A 16,404-nucleotide genomic window follows, 5' to 3' on the forward strand; every position below is an offset into this window, starting at 1 on the left:
CTTTCATTTGTCCCCCTCCTGTAGAGCTGAAGAAGATGTTATTGCTGATGGCTTACTGTTTCTCTTCGCTCTTCAAGGCTGGAATCACATGTTCAAAGAGCTAGACTCTTTGAACTGGAAGGAACCTCAGCATCACCTCGCCTAGGGTAAGTGCTATGCTGCAGGCAAGCCTTAAGATACACATAGAACTCAAGGGGCAGGGAGTAGACTTAGTAGGGAAGTTTTACTGGTACATTGACTCCTGTGTAGAATCTTCAAAGACAGGGCAGAAGTTGATGAGAAGTGGAGGAAGGGAGGTTGTTTAACAAAGGAAATGTGCAAACACTGCATGTTCAAAGATACAGGAACATAGAATGGCTAAAGGCTTGGGTGTCAGGAGGGAAGTAGAGATAAGGCCAGATATGGGAAGAATTTCAGAAGAGAAAACGTCACACAAACATTTAAAGATGTTTTCAAGTTTTTTAGTAGCATGAATTTCCTTACTCTTGTTGAGTGCCCTAAGGTGGAAAACGAAGACAGATACTGTCTTTTCTGAAGCATCCGATTAATTCAATATCGTCCATCAAGCTCTTCAAATCTGAGTTTATGCTTTGTTAATGACTTAACCTGAACTCTCAAATCTGAACCCTCCACAAGATTTCCAACAAATATTTAATGTAGCTTGGATACTTCCAATGCCAAGGAGCACCATACTAGGAGAGGCAACTAGTTTGATCCTTTTATTTATTTAAATTTATTTTTTAATTGAGGTGTAATTACACACAGTAAAATGCACAGACCTTGTGTTTACAGTGTGATGTATTTTTATTTATTTATTTATTTGACAGAGATAGACAGCCAGCGAGAGAGGGAACACAAGCAGGGGGAGTGGGAGAGGAAGAAGCAGGCTCCCAGCACAGGAGCCTGATGTGGGGCTCGATCCCAGAATGCCGGGATCACGCCCTGAACCGAAGGCAGACGCTTAGCCGCTGCGCCACCCAGGCGCCCCTACAGTGTGATGTATTTTGACAAATATACCTGTGTATCCAATGGCCTGATCAAAGTGCAGAAAATTGCCATCACACAGAAAACTTCCCCATGATCCTTTCCACTTAATCATCCTGCCTCCCTCCTCCCACAGGAAGACACAATTCTGATTTCTATTCCCACAGATTCATTTTGCCTATTCCCGGACTTCACATAAGTGGAATTATTCAGTGGGTGTATTCTGGTGGCTTTTTTCACATAATATTTTTGAGATTCGTCTATGTTGCTGTAGGTATTAATAGGCTGTTCCTTTTCGTTGCTGGGCAATATCCCACTGTATGGATTTACCTCCCTTTATGTATTCATTCTCCTAGGGATGAACATCGGCATTGTTTCCAAATTCTGGCTATTAGAAATAAAGTCACAGGGGGCGCCTGGGTGGCACAGCAGTTAAGTGTCTGCCTTCGGTTCAGGGCGTGATCCCGGCGTTGTGGGATCGAGCCCCACATCAGGCTCCTCCGCTAGGAGCCTGCTTCTTCCTCTCCCACTCCCCCTGCTTGTGTTCCCTCTCTCGCTGCTGTCTCTATCTCTGTTGAATAAATAAATAAAATCTTAAAAAAAAAAAAAAGAAAGAAAGTCACAATGAATATTCCTCTACTAGTTTTTGTTGATGTAGGCTTTCATTCCTCTTGGAATTCCTGGATCACACAAATACGTGAGTCTTTATAAGATAATGCCAGTTTTCCAAAGTGGCTGTGCCATTTTACACTCTCACTCGCAGTGTAGAAGAAATCCAGTTGCTCTAGAGCCTCTCCAGCATTTGATATTGTTAGAACTGAAAAATTTTAACGTTACTAATGGGTGTATAGCGCTATCCCATTGTGGGTTTAATTTGCATTTCCCTGTTGACCAATAAGGCCGAGCACATTTTTATGTGCTTATTGGCCATGCATACATTCTCTTATGTGAACTGTTTCTCCAAATCCTTTGCCCATTAAAAAATATTGTCTGTAGAAGATGAAATCACAGAGGGAGACAAACCATAAGCGACTGTTAATCTTAAGAAACACACTGAGGGTTGCTGGAGGGAAGGGGTGTGGGGGGATGGGATAACTGGGGGGATGGGCATTAAGGAAGGCATGTAATGTAATGAGCACTGGATGTTATATAAGACTGATGAATCACTGAACCCCACCTCTGAAACCAATAATCCACTATACGTTAATTCATTGAATTTAAATAAAAAATAGATCGTTTGTAAAAAATAAAATAAAAATACCGTTCATCTTTTTGGTATAGATTTGTAGGAGTTCTTTTTTTTTTTTTTTTTTTAAGATTTTATTTATTTATGTGACAGAGAGACAGCCAGAGAGAGAGGGAACACAGCAGGGGGAGTGGGAGAGGAAGAAGCAGGCTCACAGCAGAGGAGCCTGATGTGGGACTCGATCCCGGTACGCCAGGATCACGCCCTGAGCCGAAGGCAGACGCTTTAACGACTGCGCTACCCAGGCGCCCCAGGAGTTCTTTATTCTGCTTTTGAGTCCTGTGTTAGAGATGTGTATTTCTCCCAGTCTGTGGCTTGCCTATTCGTTTTTACTAACAGTGTATTTTGATAACCAGAAAATTTAATTTTAATAAAATACATTAAATCATTTTTTCTTTCATTGTTACATATTTTTTGTATCCTTTCTAAGAAACCTTTGTCCATGACAATTTTGCAAATAAAGTCTCCTATGTTTTCTTCTAGAAAGTTTATAGTTCAGCCTTCACATTTAGGTTTATGACCCATCTCAAATTAATCTTTGTATATGACGTGAAGTAGGGGCTGAGAGTCATTGATTCCACATAAATACCAATTATGCAAGTACACTTAAAAGATGACTTCTTTTTGGGGCACCTGGGTGGCTCAGTCGTTAAGCGTCTGCCTTCGGCTCAGGGCGTGATCCCAGCGTTCTGGGATCGAGCCCCACATCAGGCTCTTCTGCTGGGAGCCTGCTTCTTCCTCTCCCACTCCCCCTGCTTGTGTTCCCTCTCTCGCTGGCTGTCTCTGTCAAACAAATAAATAAAATCTTTAAAAAAAAAAAAAAAAAGATGACTTCTTTTTCTCCACTGAATTTCATTGGTGCCTTTGACAAAAATCATTTAACTTTATTCTTTTTCTCGATTCTTTGTTTTTTCCCATCTGTTTATTTATGCCAATACCACACTGTCTTAATTACCAGAGCTGTCCAGTAAGTCTTGAAACCATGTGGTATAAATCCCTTAAATTTGTTCTTTTTCAAGATCGCTTTGGTTATTCTAGGTCCTTTATGTTTCTTCATAAAAGTTACTATCAGCTCATCAGTACATTTCATTTTTGAATAGCTCGATGGTTAGCAGTTCTTTTTAAACTTGAATTTAACTTTCCTGGTTCTCCTGTCATGTCTTAGTCTTGCTCTCTAAAGACATGTGAATATGTCTGCTTCCTGTTCCACAGAGTAGGTAGCATGGCACTGGAGAGAAAGCTTCCCACTTTGGAGCCAGATATCCAGGGGTTTGAATGTTGACTCTATTTTTTTTTTTTTTAAGATTTTTATTTATTTATTTGAGAGAGAGAGAGCATGAGTGGGGGGAAGGAGCAGAGGGAGAGGGAGAAGCAGACTCCCCACTGAACAGGAAGCCCAAGTTGGGGCTCGGTCCCAGGACCCTGAGATCATGACCTGAGCCGAAGACAGATGCTTAACCACCCAGGCACCCCTTGACTCTGGTTTTATGTCTTCTGCAAGTAACTCAATGTCTCTGATCTTCAGTGCCTTTGTTAGTGAAATGAAAATGATTTCCACTGTACAGGACTGCTTTGAGAATCTGAGAAGTATTTATAGAGCACTGAGCCCAATTCAGGTCTTGGCACATAATTGACACTTTAAAGAAAATTTAAAGGTAGTTATTATTAATATAAATGTTTAAAGATGATAGTTGAGTTGTTCCCCCTGCCAAATCTCCATTTTAGGTTAAATACCTCTAGTTCTTGAACTTTTTCATAAAATATGATTTCTAGACATTGCTCCCACCAGTTATATTTGAAATACTTAAAAATCAGTAAGACCAGGGCAGTGACTTATCAGAAGGGACACAGGTCACTGGGCAGGATCAGGGTCTGGAGGGCCCCTGGTGGACCAGGCATTAATTAATCTTTTATTTACCGGATCCTAGAGGAAGTCCACGGTGTCCTGGGGGAGAGACAGGGTGACTGGGACACTGGAGGCTGGGGTGGTGCTGAGGGGCTAAAGTAGGGACTCTTTACCAATGGATATGCAAGTGTTTCCATGTTTTTACAACTAGAGCACCAGTACTGGAGGTCAGCTGTGGATTCTCAGCCCTGTTCTCTCCACTACTACTCTCTGTAATTTTGGAAGGGGCTCTTGGTTGTTTCCCGGGATGGTTTTCCCCAGGAGAAGAGAACCTCTGATTTGCAGGTGGGCATACGGAGGCTCAGAACAGTGCCTCTACTTCCTGGCATCGCTTGCAGGGGGTGTGGCTATCTAAGTTCTGGCCACAGGGATGTGAGCAGAAGTGATGTGTGCATTTTGGCTTTGTGCCCTTTCTCCTTCCCACTGTCTGGAATGAGCATGGGCTTGTAAGCCATCGTGAACCACACGAAGGAGGCACCGGAGGACGGCGGAGCAACCAGAGAGAAGGAGCCTGAACTCCTGACAGCTTTGCAGAGCAAGGCTGACACACCATCTAATGTGAGAAATCAACTGTCTGTCTAAGGCCATCATTCTGGGTCTCTGCGGCCTGCAGCTGAAATTTTATCATGACTCACGCGCTGAGCCTGAGAACCTTGTGTGACACGCTGTTCCCAATCTCACTCTAGTTTTCTGACCACTCGATAACCACATGTTAAAATTGACCTCAATCAGTTTGGTTCTACCTCATCATCGGTTTCTTTTAATAGATAAGTGTGGCTGCCAAGTTAGAGCAGGTATACAGGTTAGTTAGTTGGTTATGGCCTGGTTAGTTAGTTGGTTATGGCCTGAACTGGGCCCCCCTGCAAATTTATATGTTACAAGTCCCAACCCCCAGTACCTTGGGAAGTGGTAACCATATTTGGACATATGGTCTTGAAAGAGATAATTAAACTAAAATGAGGCCTTGAGGGTGAGCCCTAATCCAATATGACCGGTGTCCTTATAAGAAGAAAAAACCCCACGGGTGGGCACGCAAAGAGGGATGACCATATGAGGGCACAGGAAGAAGGCAGTCATCTGCAAGCCGAGGAGAGACGCCTCAGAAGAAACCAGCCCTGCTGACACCTTGATCTTGGACTTCCGGTCTCTAGATCTGTGAGAAAATACATGTCTGCTGTTTCAGCCCCCCAGGCTGTGGCATTTTGTCAAGGCGGCTCAGGCAAACTAAAACCCTGCCAGGAACCTCCATTGCCAGATTTTAATGACAGCAAATCTTATGGCACGTGCAGACATTCATTAGTCATTTATTAGAAACAGAGCAGGTTCAGTCTCACCTCTTTTTTAGGTGATCTCATCAAACTTGACTTGAACGTGCTTTACTAGGTGCAAATATGACATGCGAGGGGCAACACTAAGTTAAACTTACAGTTGGTAACAAACAACCAGAATCCTCAGACCCAAGCCCACAGAATGGTGTAGAGAACAAGTCTGTCGGCATCTCTGCGGCTCGAGGCCTTGGTACATCTCTACTCCTGTTCACCTGTTCCTGCGGTGAATGGGTGTGTCTGTAAAATATTTGTGACAAGCCCTATGTCTTGAATACTTCTGAATTCACGAGAGCCTATTTTTCATACTCATTAAGCTAATTAACAAGCCACTGATGAAAATCCATTTGTAACATTTGTTATGTTAATTAGTAAAAAAAAAAAATCACTGGTATTGATTGAGATTAGAACAACCCAAACCCCTGTAATAGCTACCTCTGGGTGTGGGCTGAGGAGCAGGCTAGCTGACCCTCCTTAGGCGTGAATTCCTGATGAGGGCACATTGACTGCCCGAGGGTGCTGCCCAAACTAACTGGGTAGTATTTCACTGTCTCGGCTGACGTATCTTGAATAAATTACGGGCATGAACAAACTCACTGAAGGAGGACCTAGCGTTCTAAAGGAGAAACACACTCCCGAGGTCTTTTGCTCCACGTTACACCCTCCACGACGCCACGACCTCTGACAGCAGATATATGGATTTTCCGCACATGGAGCAATTTGGTAATGTAGCTGGTTAAATACAGTTGAATTCAGTTCTGACACTATCTACTGAGAGATAGCATCAGACCCCCCAGGTGAAGGGCTCACACCGCCCCACCCCCAGCTTCAGATGCAAACTGCAAGTCTGGTTTGTCACCCGTGCCTCCGACTAACTGGCTATAGGCTGGAGGATCCTACAACCCCCTCCTCAAGTTTGATTAATTGGCTGCACAAATTAATCCCATTGATTCATTGGCTCACAGGTTTCAGGGAAACATTTTATTTAGTAGGTTACTGGCTTATTACAAAAGGATATAATTCAGGAACAGCCAGATGGAAGAGAAGCTTAGGGTCAAGTATGGAGGGTGGAGCTTCCCTGTCTTCTCCGGGGGTTTCCACAACTCCACTTGTTCACCAGCTTGGAAGCTACCAGAACCCCAATGTGTTGGGGTTTTATGAAGGCTTCATCCGTAGGCACGATTGATTACATCATTAACCACTGGCGATTGATTTAACCTCCAACCTCATATTGGGTGGGACTGAAAGTTCCAACTCTCCGACTTTGGTTGGTTCCCCTGGCAACCAGCCCTGTCCTTAGGTGACCTAGGGGCTTTCCAAAAGTCATCTCATTAACATAAACTCTAGGGTGTTTGAACAGGGTTTGTTACGAATAATAAAGGACACTTTGACTGCTCCTATCACTTAGGAAATTCCAAAGGTTTTAGGAACTCTGTGCCAGAAATGGATCAAAGACCGAATATGTATTTCTTATTATAAAATCACAATAGTTTACATTCCTCTCCTGTTCCGTTGATGCCCGAAGCTTTTCCTTATTCATAGTTGCTATACCGTTGTAATTGACTTCTAAAGACTTTCATATAAACAGTGTCATAGACGTGTGTGTAAATGAACTTTAATCGACCGTGGGGGCATCTAGTTTACATTTGAAGGGTCCCAATCGGGAATCCATGCTCTAAGTGTGATCAGCCCTTTGAAAAACCCTGGTCCGGAATCCACGGCTGGCTGCAGAGCTGGCTCCCTCCCCCACGAACCTGCAATGTCTTTATTTAAATCTGAATCAGATGATGCATGAATTAGCATAAGGGATATTAGAAATAGTTTTCCACTGGGGAAATCACTGTTTCGGAAAGGTGGTTGGCTGCAATGGGCTTGCATGGACAAGCTACAGGAAGAATCCAGAATTCAAATGGCATGTTAACTCCAACTCAGAGTTGTGCTCAAGGGGCAGTGTTCCTCTGGTCTTTTGTCCCTCTCCCGAATGGGAAACTCTGTTGCCTGATGTGCCCAAGAGTTTGGTAGACTCCACCGGCCTCAGAACCCTGCTGCATTTTCCTGGGGTCCCAGTTTTTCTGCAAGGGCCTTGCAGTTAAGAGAGAGGCCCCGAGAGCAGAGCCTGTCCTGACCGCCTCTGTGCGTGTTTGCTAAGACGTTGCATGTGACAGAGCCTGATCTGAGACTTGCTTTTTACAGCCACACGCCACCTGGGAGTGAGGTCGAAGGGACACATATAAACCCGAATAACAAACTGACAATTGCTGAATGCGCAAATTCATTTGGCAACAACATCTACCCTGAACTCTTCACAATAACAATAGGTCTCATTGAGTGATCAAGTCTTACGTTCAGGGTTGGAGCCCAACCCTCGACATGTATAATCTCATTCAATCCTTTAAAACTGCAGAGGTAGGCAATTCATTTATAAGCAAAGAAAAGTAGGTTTTGAGAAGGTGCCCGAGATGATCTAGTTGGGATACAAACCCAGCTGAGCTGGCTCCATGAGTGTCCAAACTAATGCCTCGAGTCCCTCCTCACTGTTCCCCAAAGCAGGTCAAGCGCACGTCAACCTCTTGTTCCCTTTATGTGATCAAATGATCCCAGCAAGAGAAATCATGAGGACGAAGGGAGGTGGAGGGTCAGATCTGACTTTAGTGGGCAGGAAGAAGGGGACACAGTGGGTGCCCCCCTGCTGGGAGGTGACTAAAGCAGGTGGGGTGGGGGTTAGGGGGGACAGAAACCACACACCGTGCTTGGCAGACTGAGAAGTATTCCGTGGCGTCATGATCACAGAATAGCAGGCCTTTTAGAATTAAGAATAGTCTTAATTTGCACTTCGTTGGGTTTTTCATTTACATAATGTTAGAATGCAAAGAAAATTCATACGAAAAAATCCACTGCTAATTTAGCACTGAAGTTCTTGTTTAAATAACCACGGCAAGAGAAAGGATTTTTCACTTAGCTCTCAGCTTAGGTGGCTGGGCAATTTTCTAACTGTGGCGTTGTGTCAAACCCCAAATGAGAATGTGTTTGCCCCTGAGTAGTTTTGTTGGTATGATCCGAACGCTAATCACCATTTCAATAATTTATTTGGTGTGGAGGACTTAATATAATTTAAGGGCTCTGAGAAAATGTATTCCTTTATACAGGGCCTCATTAAAAGTGCTTGTAGTTTTGAGTCTGGTGGGAATGATCTTTATAACAGGTGTTAATTCAGCCGATGACACCACATAGATTTTCCGGTGGGATGGATTTCGGGACGGCAGGCAGGGAGAAGTAGGATCTGTAGTGTCCTGGGAAAGATCCCACAGGGGGAACAGGTGCCTCGCGAGGTAGATGGACGAGGTGATGGTTTGGAAGTGTGTGCTGTGGTCCTGGTGGAAGGGGGGATTGAAGGACACTCTTCATGCCTCCCCGGCTGCACGGAACCCGCAAATCACCCTGCAGCACCGTCCTGAAGGGAATCAGATAAGGTGCTCCATTCAAGGTCCCGCTCTCCCTACACCTTGCCCCCTGCCTTCCCCTCCTCCTAAGGAACCATCCTGCCTATTTGCACCCACACCCTACTCACTGCCACCCTCTCCCCTTGAAGACAGCCCTCATTTTCCTCAGATGGATAAAATAACTTCCTGCTCCTCTTGGACACTGCAACTGCAGCCTTCTCCCTCCTCCACGTCCTCCCTCGGCCAAATACACACACCTGATACCACTGCTCAAAAGGGCTTGTTCTTGGGACGCCTGGGTGGCTCTGTCTGTTAAGCGTCTGCCTTTGGCTCAGGTCATGATCCCAGGGTCCTGGGATTGAGTCCCGCATCGGATTCCCTGATCCGTGGGGAGCCTGCTTCTCCCTTCCCTCTCCCTCTCTCCCTCCCCCCTACTCTCATGTTCTCTCTCTCTCTCAAATAAATAAAATCTTCCAAAGGGCTTGTTCTCCAGAAAGTCTTCCCCTGTTCACCTTCCACAAACCCACTGATCGTCTTTTTTTTGTTTTTGTTTTTGTTTTTTTCCCAAAGCACAGCTTTTTCTGTTAACAGATAAACTGGAGGCATATAACAAATTTTGAGTTTATTTGAGCAAAATTAATTCAAATTAGACAGCACCAACCCATAAGTGGTTAGGAACGCTTCTCTGACAGGAGCCAGGGAAAATACTTATGCAGAGAAGGTGCAGAAGAAAACAAAAAAACGGTGATTATTTGATTGGCTACTGCCTAAAGCCTAGTTGGCTATTTGTGATGGGCTATCCTTAGGTTTTGATTTCTTAAATTTGAAGCATTTAAAGGCTTAGGGTTTGGTTTGCTCACATAAGCCGCCCAAGATTTAGAGCCACTCCAATCTAATGGCTTCTTTGCTTAATTTAACACCATATTCACATATTTCTGCTATTTTTGTTTATCTGTCTTCACTTTCTTCAAGTTCCTTGTAGGCAGTGGCTGGATCCTTTCTAGACACTTGCACCCTATTATCCCTATAATCAGGTGTTCAGCAATGACTACATCATACATAAAAGTATGTTATAATGGAAGGACTCACTTTTCTTGGCCAGGATCCCTCCCCTGGTGCTGACAGGACCCTCAGCTATCTTTCTAGCATCCTTTGTTGTGGTCACTAGGATGGGAAATTTAGCCTCCCTAGAGGAGTGATTCAAAATCATTCCACCCCCTGCCCCCAGCCATTCATTTCAATTTCAGTAGGCTATAATCTATCAAATGCAGGACAGAGGGCTAGGTCCAAAGACCAAATTATGATTTAGAAAAGGAGGTAAGTACTGTTAAAAAAGACAACAGGCTCCACATGCAGTCAGTTGTGCCAAGCCCCATGCCACCAAACTTAGACTGAGTATCCATTATAATTTCAGTCTCCCCCCAGAATGGACTCTTAAACTAGTCAATTTGGAATTGCCTGGTCTGCACTAGTAAGGTCTTCTGCCTGACAGACCCCTGGTGTCCCCTCAAGAAATGTGACCCTGCCACCAAGTAATCCATTCTTTGCTTTTATAAATAATTCCCTCTTCCTGCCGTCTTCTTCTTCTTCTTCTTTTTTTTTTTTTAAGATTTTATTTATTAATTTGACAGAGAGAGACCAGCGAGAGAGGGAACACAAGCAGGGGGAGCGGGAGAGGAAGAAGCAGCCTCCCAGCGGAGGAGCCTGATGTGGGGCTCGATCCCAGAACGCTGGGATCATGCCCTGAGCCCAAGGCAGACGCTTAACGACTGCGCCGCCAGGCGCCCCTTCCTGCCCCCTTCTGCCCGTCTGTTCTTTATTCTTTCTGCTAGATGGGATGCTGCTTGATCCGTGAATCACTGAATAAAGCCAAAAAGATCTTTAATTTTTTAGGGGTTTTCAAAGAATCTCCAGCTTCAGCTCCTCCCCTGCAGTCCAAACCCTGGAAGGGGAGTCCGGTTCTAGACTCGCAGAGAAGGAGATCATTTCCCAGTGACCCTCAGCAAACGGTCTTGTCAGGAGATTTTGCCCTTGTGTCTACATAACGATAATACACTTTTCTACATTTTCGCTTCGTGAGAAAGGTCTAAATACTTTCTTGTCGAAAAAGTTCATAGAAATTGAGTCGCAGAGAGAGGGAGGCAAGACCCTTAGGTAAGCAGTGGAACCAGAAATTGAGGGCGCCTCTAAAATGTGGAGCAAAATCCCCCATTTGAAAATTCAAAACCAAATCCCTCATTACGTTTTTTCTAGAAAAATAGAGCAAACAGGATTTAATGTGTGAACTCTGTAACGTAACTGTCCTCCTGGCCCCATCAAGGGCCTGGGGTGGGAGTAAGGCAAATGAGCGCCACACCTCTGTTAGGCGCCTGGGGAGGATAGTGTTGGTTTCCGGAGGGTTGACCGCAGGGCCGGGCAGAGGGAGGGCTGAGGACCTGAGCCATTCTGTCTTCTCCTGTCCACGATGGTTCTCACTGCCTCACCCAACCTGGGACTGGAAACACCAGCTCTTCTCTCAGCCCCAGGAAATCAGACGCGGCAGAAAACGTCAGAGAGCCTGGGTTTGAATCTCGCCCTTACAAACTGTGTGACTTTGGGCCAGTGACGTAACCTTCCTTTCTGAGACTTCATTCTCAAAATCTGTGAAAGGCGGTGTCAATAATGCCAGCTTTGGCCCACTTCAACCAGTGGCTGAGAGATGACGTTCGATAGATAAGGTTGTTATAACGCTATGCAAATAAATGCAAAGTGCCGCTATGCAAAAGTAAGTTACTCCTATTTCCAGAAACTTCTCTTTGAATTTAATTTATTCTAGAATGCGAAGTGAAGTTAACTTGTCCTATGTTCTCTATGCATCGATTTTCAACCCCATCAATTATTCGGGACTTTGCCTTGACTAAAGGAATTTTTGGCAACAGCAGGAGAAAGTGTTAGTTTTGGGGGGCGGGAGGGTATTTCTATATTACCCTGGCTGGTGAGGTGAATGATAGTTATTTGGCTAAAGTGATGTGCAGGGGATAAAGTTCACCACTCCCAAGTGTTGGGGGGGGGGATGGTCCCTTTTCTGTTCCAGTGATTCTGAGGTCTGGTTATGACTCAGAGAAGCCAACTTTGGGAGAAAGAAGTGGTGGGGGCAGAGATGGTGGTAAGCAAAGGTCTAAGGTTCAGCTACCTTGGCGCCTTAACGCCCCAAACCCTTACCACAAGGCAAAGAGGGGCCATCCCTCCCGTTCATTCATACACCTGCATTCTGTAAGTATCACTGAGCACTCACTCTATGCCAGGATTATGCTGAGCCCTTGGGAACACAGACAGGAGCAAGCCAAGCCCACTGTTGGCCTCCTACTGCTTGTAGTTTGAGAGGAAAATGGAGTTAAAAAGCTAATGTGACCAGAGAGGAAGCATCAAAGACCACAGGGAACTTAGAACCTTAGTGTGAGGGGCTGTAACCTGGGCTGGGCGTAGAGGGAGGCCTTTGGAACCTGGAGGAGGAACAGGAGTTGGGTGGGCCTGGCGGCAGTGGGGGGGAGGGTGAGCAGATAGATCCTGGCATTTGCGGAGGCAATGAGGAGAGAAAGAGAACAGAAGGAAGTTCGGTTAGGCTTTTGGGATTTTTTTTCCATCTTCTCCTCATGGCTGTCCTTGTTAACTATTTTAAATGTGACTCCATCTGGATAAAAAATGTGGGACACCAAGACCTCTGGGTGGTTTTGCCTAGCTTTATCTCCACCCCGAGCTCAGGGTGGCCTAGGATGGGCAGAAGGACAGAGGAGGGCAGTTTAGAGTCTGACGAAAGGCTCAAGTCTTTTTCATACAGCTGTGAGTCTAATATTAAATTCCTACGCATGTTGCTTTCCCTCGCGGTACTGCACAGCCTCAGGAGTAAGGCCATACACGCTGGGGCAGGGGGGAAAGAGGGTACTGTCTCTGTCTACATTCCCACCCCGATGCTGAGGTTACTTTGGAGGCAGGGAGGAAGTGCTGGCTTGTTTACAACCCAGATCCGGTTTCGAAGCTAGGAGGAACATCCCGTTTAATTGCACAATTCAGCTCTGACCCAGATCCTCGGTGGCCTCACCTGGGGCTGCTCCCATCTCATGCTCGGGTGGGCATCCTTTTTTTTTTTTTTTAAAGATTTTATAAATTTATTTATTTGACAGAGATAGAGACAGCCAGCGAGAGAGGGAACACAAGCAGGGGGAGTGGGAGGAGAGGAAGAAGCAGGCCCATAGCATAGGAGCCTGACGTGGGGCTCGATCCCATAACGCCGGGATCACGCCCTGAGCCGAAGGCAGACGCTTAACCGCTGTGCCACCCAGGCGCCCCTCGGGTGGGCATCCTGAACGATCAGGGCTGCAGGACCTCTTTTCATTTCACATATGAAGAAACCAATGCCCAGAGAGGCGAGATGACCAGGACAAAAATCACACGATCACTTGGGGGCAAAGCTGGGACTAGAACGCCTGTCTCCAGTGCACCTGCCCGTTATACTTCTATCTGGGGTCTTTACAACTGTACTTATTCTATCTCTATGATTCTATCTGATACTCTGAGCAGTCCTGTGGGATAGATAGGAATTAAGATGCTTTTTTTTGGAGATAAGAAAATTGAAGCTTGGAGAGTTTATTTGGTTGAGTCCTCACAGTTAGAAAGTAGTTCTCCTAACTCAAAATTCAGTATGTTTTCCACTGTGCCCTGTGGTTAGGAGGCACACTCGGTCTCAGGCTTTGCCGATTATCCGCCTGAGAATGGCCTGGAATGTAGATAATGACTACAGAGGAGGGCTTTCAGGGAGTAAATTAACCATGTTCGAGCATTCTTGCCAGGCCTCCAGCTACCAAGCTGCATATCAAAATCAAAATCAGCAAGTAGCTGGCCCTGCAAATTGCCATCTGAACCTCAAGCCAGCAGTTTGTGTGAGGAAAAGCATCTCTTTATCTTCAAATCCACGCTTAGGGGACACGTGTCTCTGTTTTCTGCTGGGAGTCTGACACTTGCTCGTGCAGAGAAGGTTCTCATTAAATATATGTTGGCAGAAACAATAATTGAATCACCTGCAGGGTGTTGTGACTCTAGCCATGTTCCTCTCATTTTCCCGTGGGGGTTAAACGGGGGTAGCAGTGTCTTCGCTGTTGGTCTCGGGAGGCCGCAGGGTGGTCCACTCCAGGTAAGGTGGTCCTGACAAGACAACGCTGGTCTAGATTGAGAGTGGGAGCTGGCAGTGGTTCCATGGCTTTCCCAGTGGATAAATGATTTGCTTGGTGGAGAGAGCTAGGTGGTTCTACGATTATGTTGAGGTGGACAGAAAGTAGGGGTTGGGGGAGCCAGACTCTGGGAGAAAACTGGAGCTGGGAAGAGGTAGGGGACTGTAGAACCTCAGGCCAGGTCCCCAGCAAGTCTGGCGTGGGTTGGAGAGGGTGGCAGAACACAGGGTTCAAGGAGGCGAGGAAAGGCTGTCCCTCCTTTGGCAGGGTGGTGCTGGGCAGGGGAAGGGGCTCTGCTAAGCTAACCAGAGAGGACTCTAGAGCAGGGGGGAAATCAAGCAACTGTGGTTTGTTGAGAACGAGGAGCATTTTGGGGGAACTGAACTGATCACCCCCTCCTCCCTTGAAACCAACGACTGGTACAACCATAGAAACAGTCTCACCTTTAGCCCTGCTCCTTCTTCTGTCTTCAGTCTTATAAAAACCAGGATCTAAGTCCAGAGCACAGTGAAATATAAAATGGAATAGAGAATAGGCTACGGTAGATAGGTCTTGGCTGTCCTACAAATCTGCAAAAACATATTTACCTAGGGTGTGCCTCGGCAGTTCCCACTGTAGGAACAGCATCTCATGGTTCAGAAAGGGTCCGGATCCTCAAGCTGAATTTGGGGTTAACGTGGGTCCCCCTCGCTCTTTGAGTGTCTGTCCCTCCTGCCCCTAGTGGCAAGCTTTACAGGCTTGTAGAAGACTTGGAGCAGGTGTGGAATGCAGGCCGAACGACCTGGCGTATATGTCCATTTTGCAGCAGACGTAGGGTGGCTCAGTGCTGGGTCACCCTGCAGGGTCACAAGCAAGCCGCTGCGCAGGGGGCCCTGGGTTACGCACAGGTATTCACGTGTGCAAGGAACGGCTGTATAATCGTGTGCTTGTCCGGGTATGGCGAGTCGCTTGTCAGACGTACCCTTGCTGTTACTGCCTCCGTGCAGGGGGCACAGCTACTGTACTTGAGGCCTGGGCAGTTTAGCTCGGTGGAGGGTAGTTTTTGGCCGCGGCCACTTCAAGTACGTTTTGATGCCCAGAGTAGTAGAAACCATGCGAGTTTCACAATGGGGGCGGGTTCATCCGGACTCTGATTTGCCCGCTGCCCTGTTCTGCGTGCTTAGAGCGAATTTCCTTTGGCTTCGGGCTCTCCCTTGGAGGTGGGGATGCAGCAGGGGCCGGGCGAGGTGGTCGTGCGGCCCGACGGAACCCCGGGGCGGTAGCAGTCAGGAAAGGAGACCCGCCACGGTTTAGGACGACCTCAACGCAACCTGGGAGAGGAGGCAACTAACTCTGGGGAAGGCGAGCGAGCCCCAACACAACTCTGGATTGCCGCAGGGCGCACGACGCGGTGCGCCCGCGGGCGGGCAAGGGGACGCACCCCAGCGGGCGCTCGCTGCCTTGACTTCCCCATCCCCGCGCGGGCGGCGGGGGGGAGGGGCCCGAGTCGCGCCGAGGCCGCCGAGCGCAGAAAGTGCGCGAAGGGGACGCGGCTGCGAGCCGCACACGTGACGGCGCCGCGCCGAGCCGAGCGGGACCCGGCGGCGGCGGCGGTGGAGGCTGCGGCGGGCGCAGCGGGGCGGCCCCGAGCGGCGCGGGCGGCCTGGAGCCCCGGGAGCGGCGCGCGCGGCCCCGGCCCAGCCGCCGTCCCAGCCTCGCGCTACACATTCTCTCCTGGCGGCGGCGCCACCTGCGGCAGCGTTCGCCCGAACATGGCGACACGGAGCAGCAGGAGGGAGTCGCGACTCCCCTTCCTATTCACCCTGGTCGCGCTGCTGCCGCCCGGGGCTCTGGGCGCGGTGTGGACGCAGACGCTGCACGGCGGCCGCGCGCCCCTGCCCCAGGACCGGGGCTTCCGCGTGGTGCAGGGCGAGCCGCGGGAGCCGGCGCTGTGGGCGCGCGGGGAGCCCCGGGGGGCGGACGAGAAGCCGCTCCGGAGGAGACGGAGCGCTGCCCTGCAGCCGGAGCCCATCAAGGTGTACGGACAGGTGAGCGGCCGGCCACCCGCTTTCCCCCAGCTCGTCCCTCTCCCCGCACTTCCTCAGCCCCGCATCCATCCTCTGCGGTCGTCTCCCAGGTTCAGGCACCACTGGGGACTTCCTGGCTTGCGTTTTTTTTTAAACCCCCCTCACATGAGTGTGCCCGTCCGCACTTGAATGGCATTGATCTTTCCTCCTTCCTGTCGATTTTAGCAAACGCCTTCCAGGTAACTCGCGGGGTGCAGTACCCATTTCCCCAGGGTGTGTGCACACCCGTGTAG

The 16,404-nt window shown here is 47.9% G+C and overlaps 1 protein-coding gene across 3 annotated transcripts in view; it reads left to right on the plus strand.

Moving 5' to 3' along the window:
- SORL1 (sortilin related receptor 1) overlaps positions 1 to 16,404 on the plus strand; it is a 170,483-nt gene that overhangs the window by 2,377 nt on the left and 151,702 nt on the right. For 2 of the 3 annotated variants that reach the window (XM_026505541.4, XM_044386576.3), the window contains exon 1: positions 15,775 to 16,132. In XM_026505541.4, coding sequence (XP_026361326.3) covers positions 15,857 to 16,132 — 276 coding nt within the window. In that variant the 5' untranslated portion in view covers positions 15,775 to 15,856. Of the gene's footprint in view, positions 1 to 24; positions 147 to 15,774; positions 16,133 to 16,404 lie in introns of those variants that run through there. The other variant, XM_057316611.1, reaches the window with a different exon arrangement.

The sequence above is a fragment of the Ursus arctos genome, unplaced genomic scaffold (assembly GCF_023065955.2).
Source record: "Ursus arctos isolate Adak ecotype North America unplaced genomic scaffold, UrsArc2.0 scaffold_22, whole genome shotgun sequence".
NCBI classification, from domain to species: Eukaryota; Metazoa; Chordata; class Mammalia; order Carnivora; family Ursidae; genus Ursus; species Ursus arctos.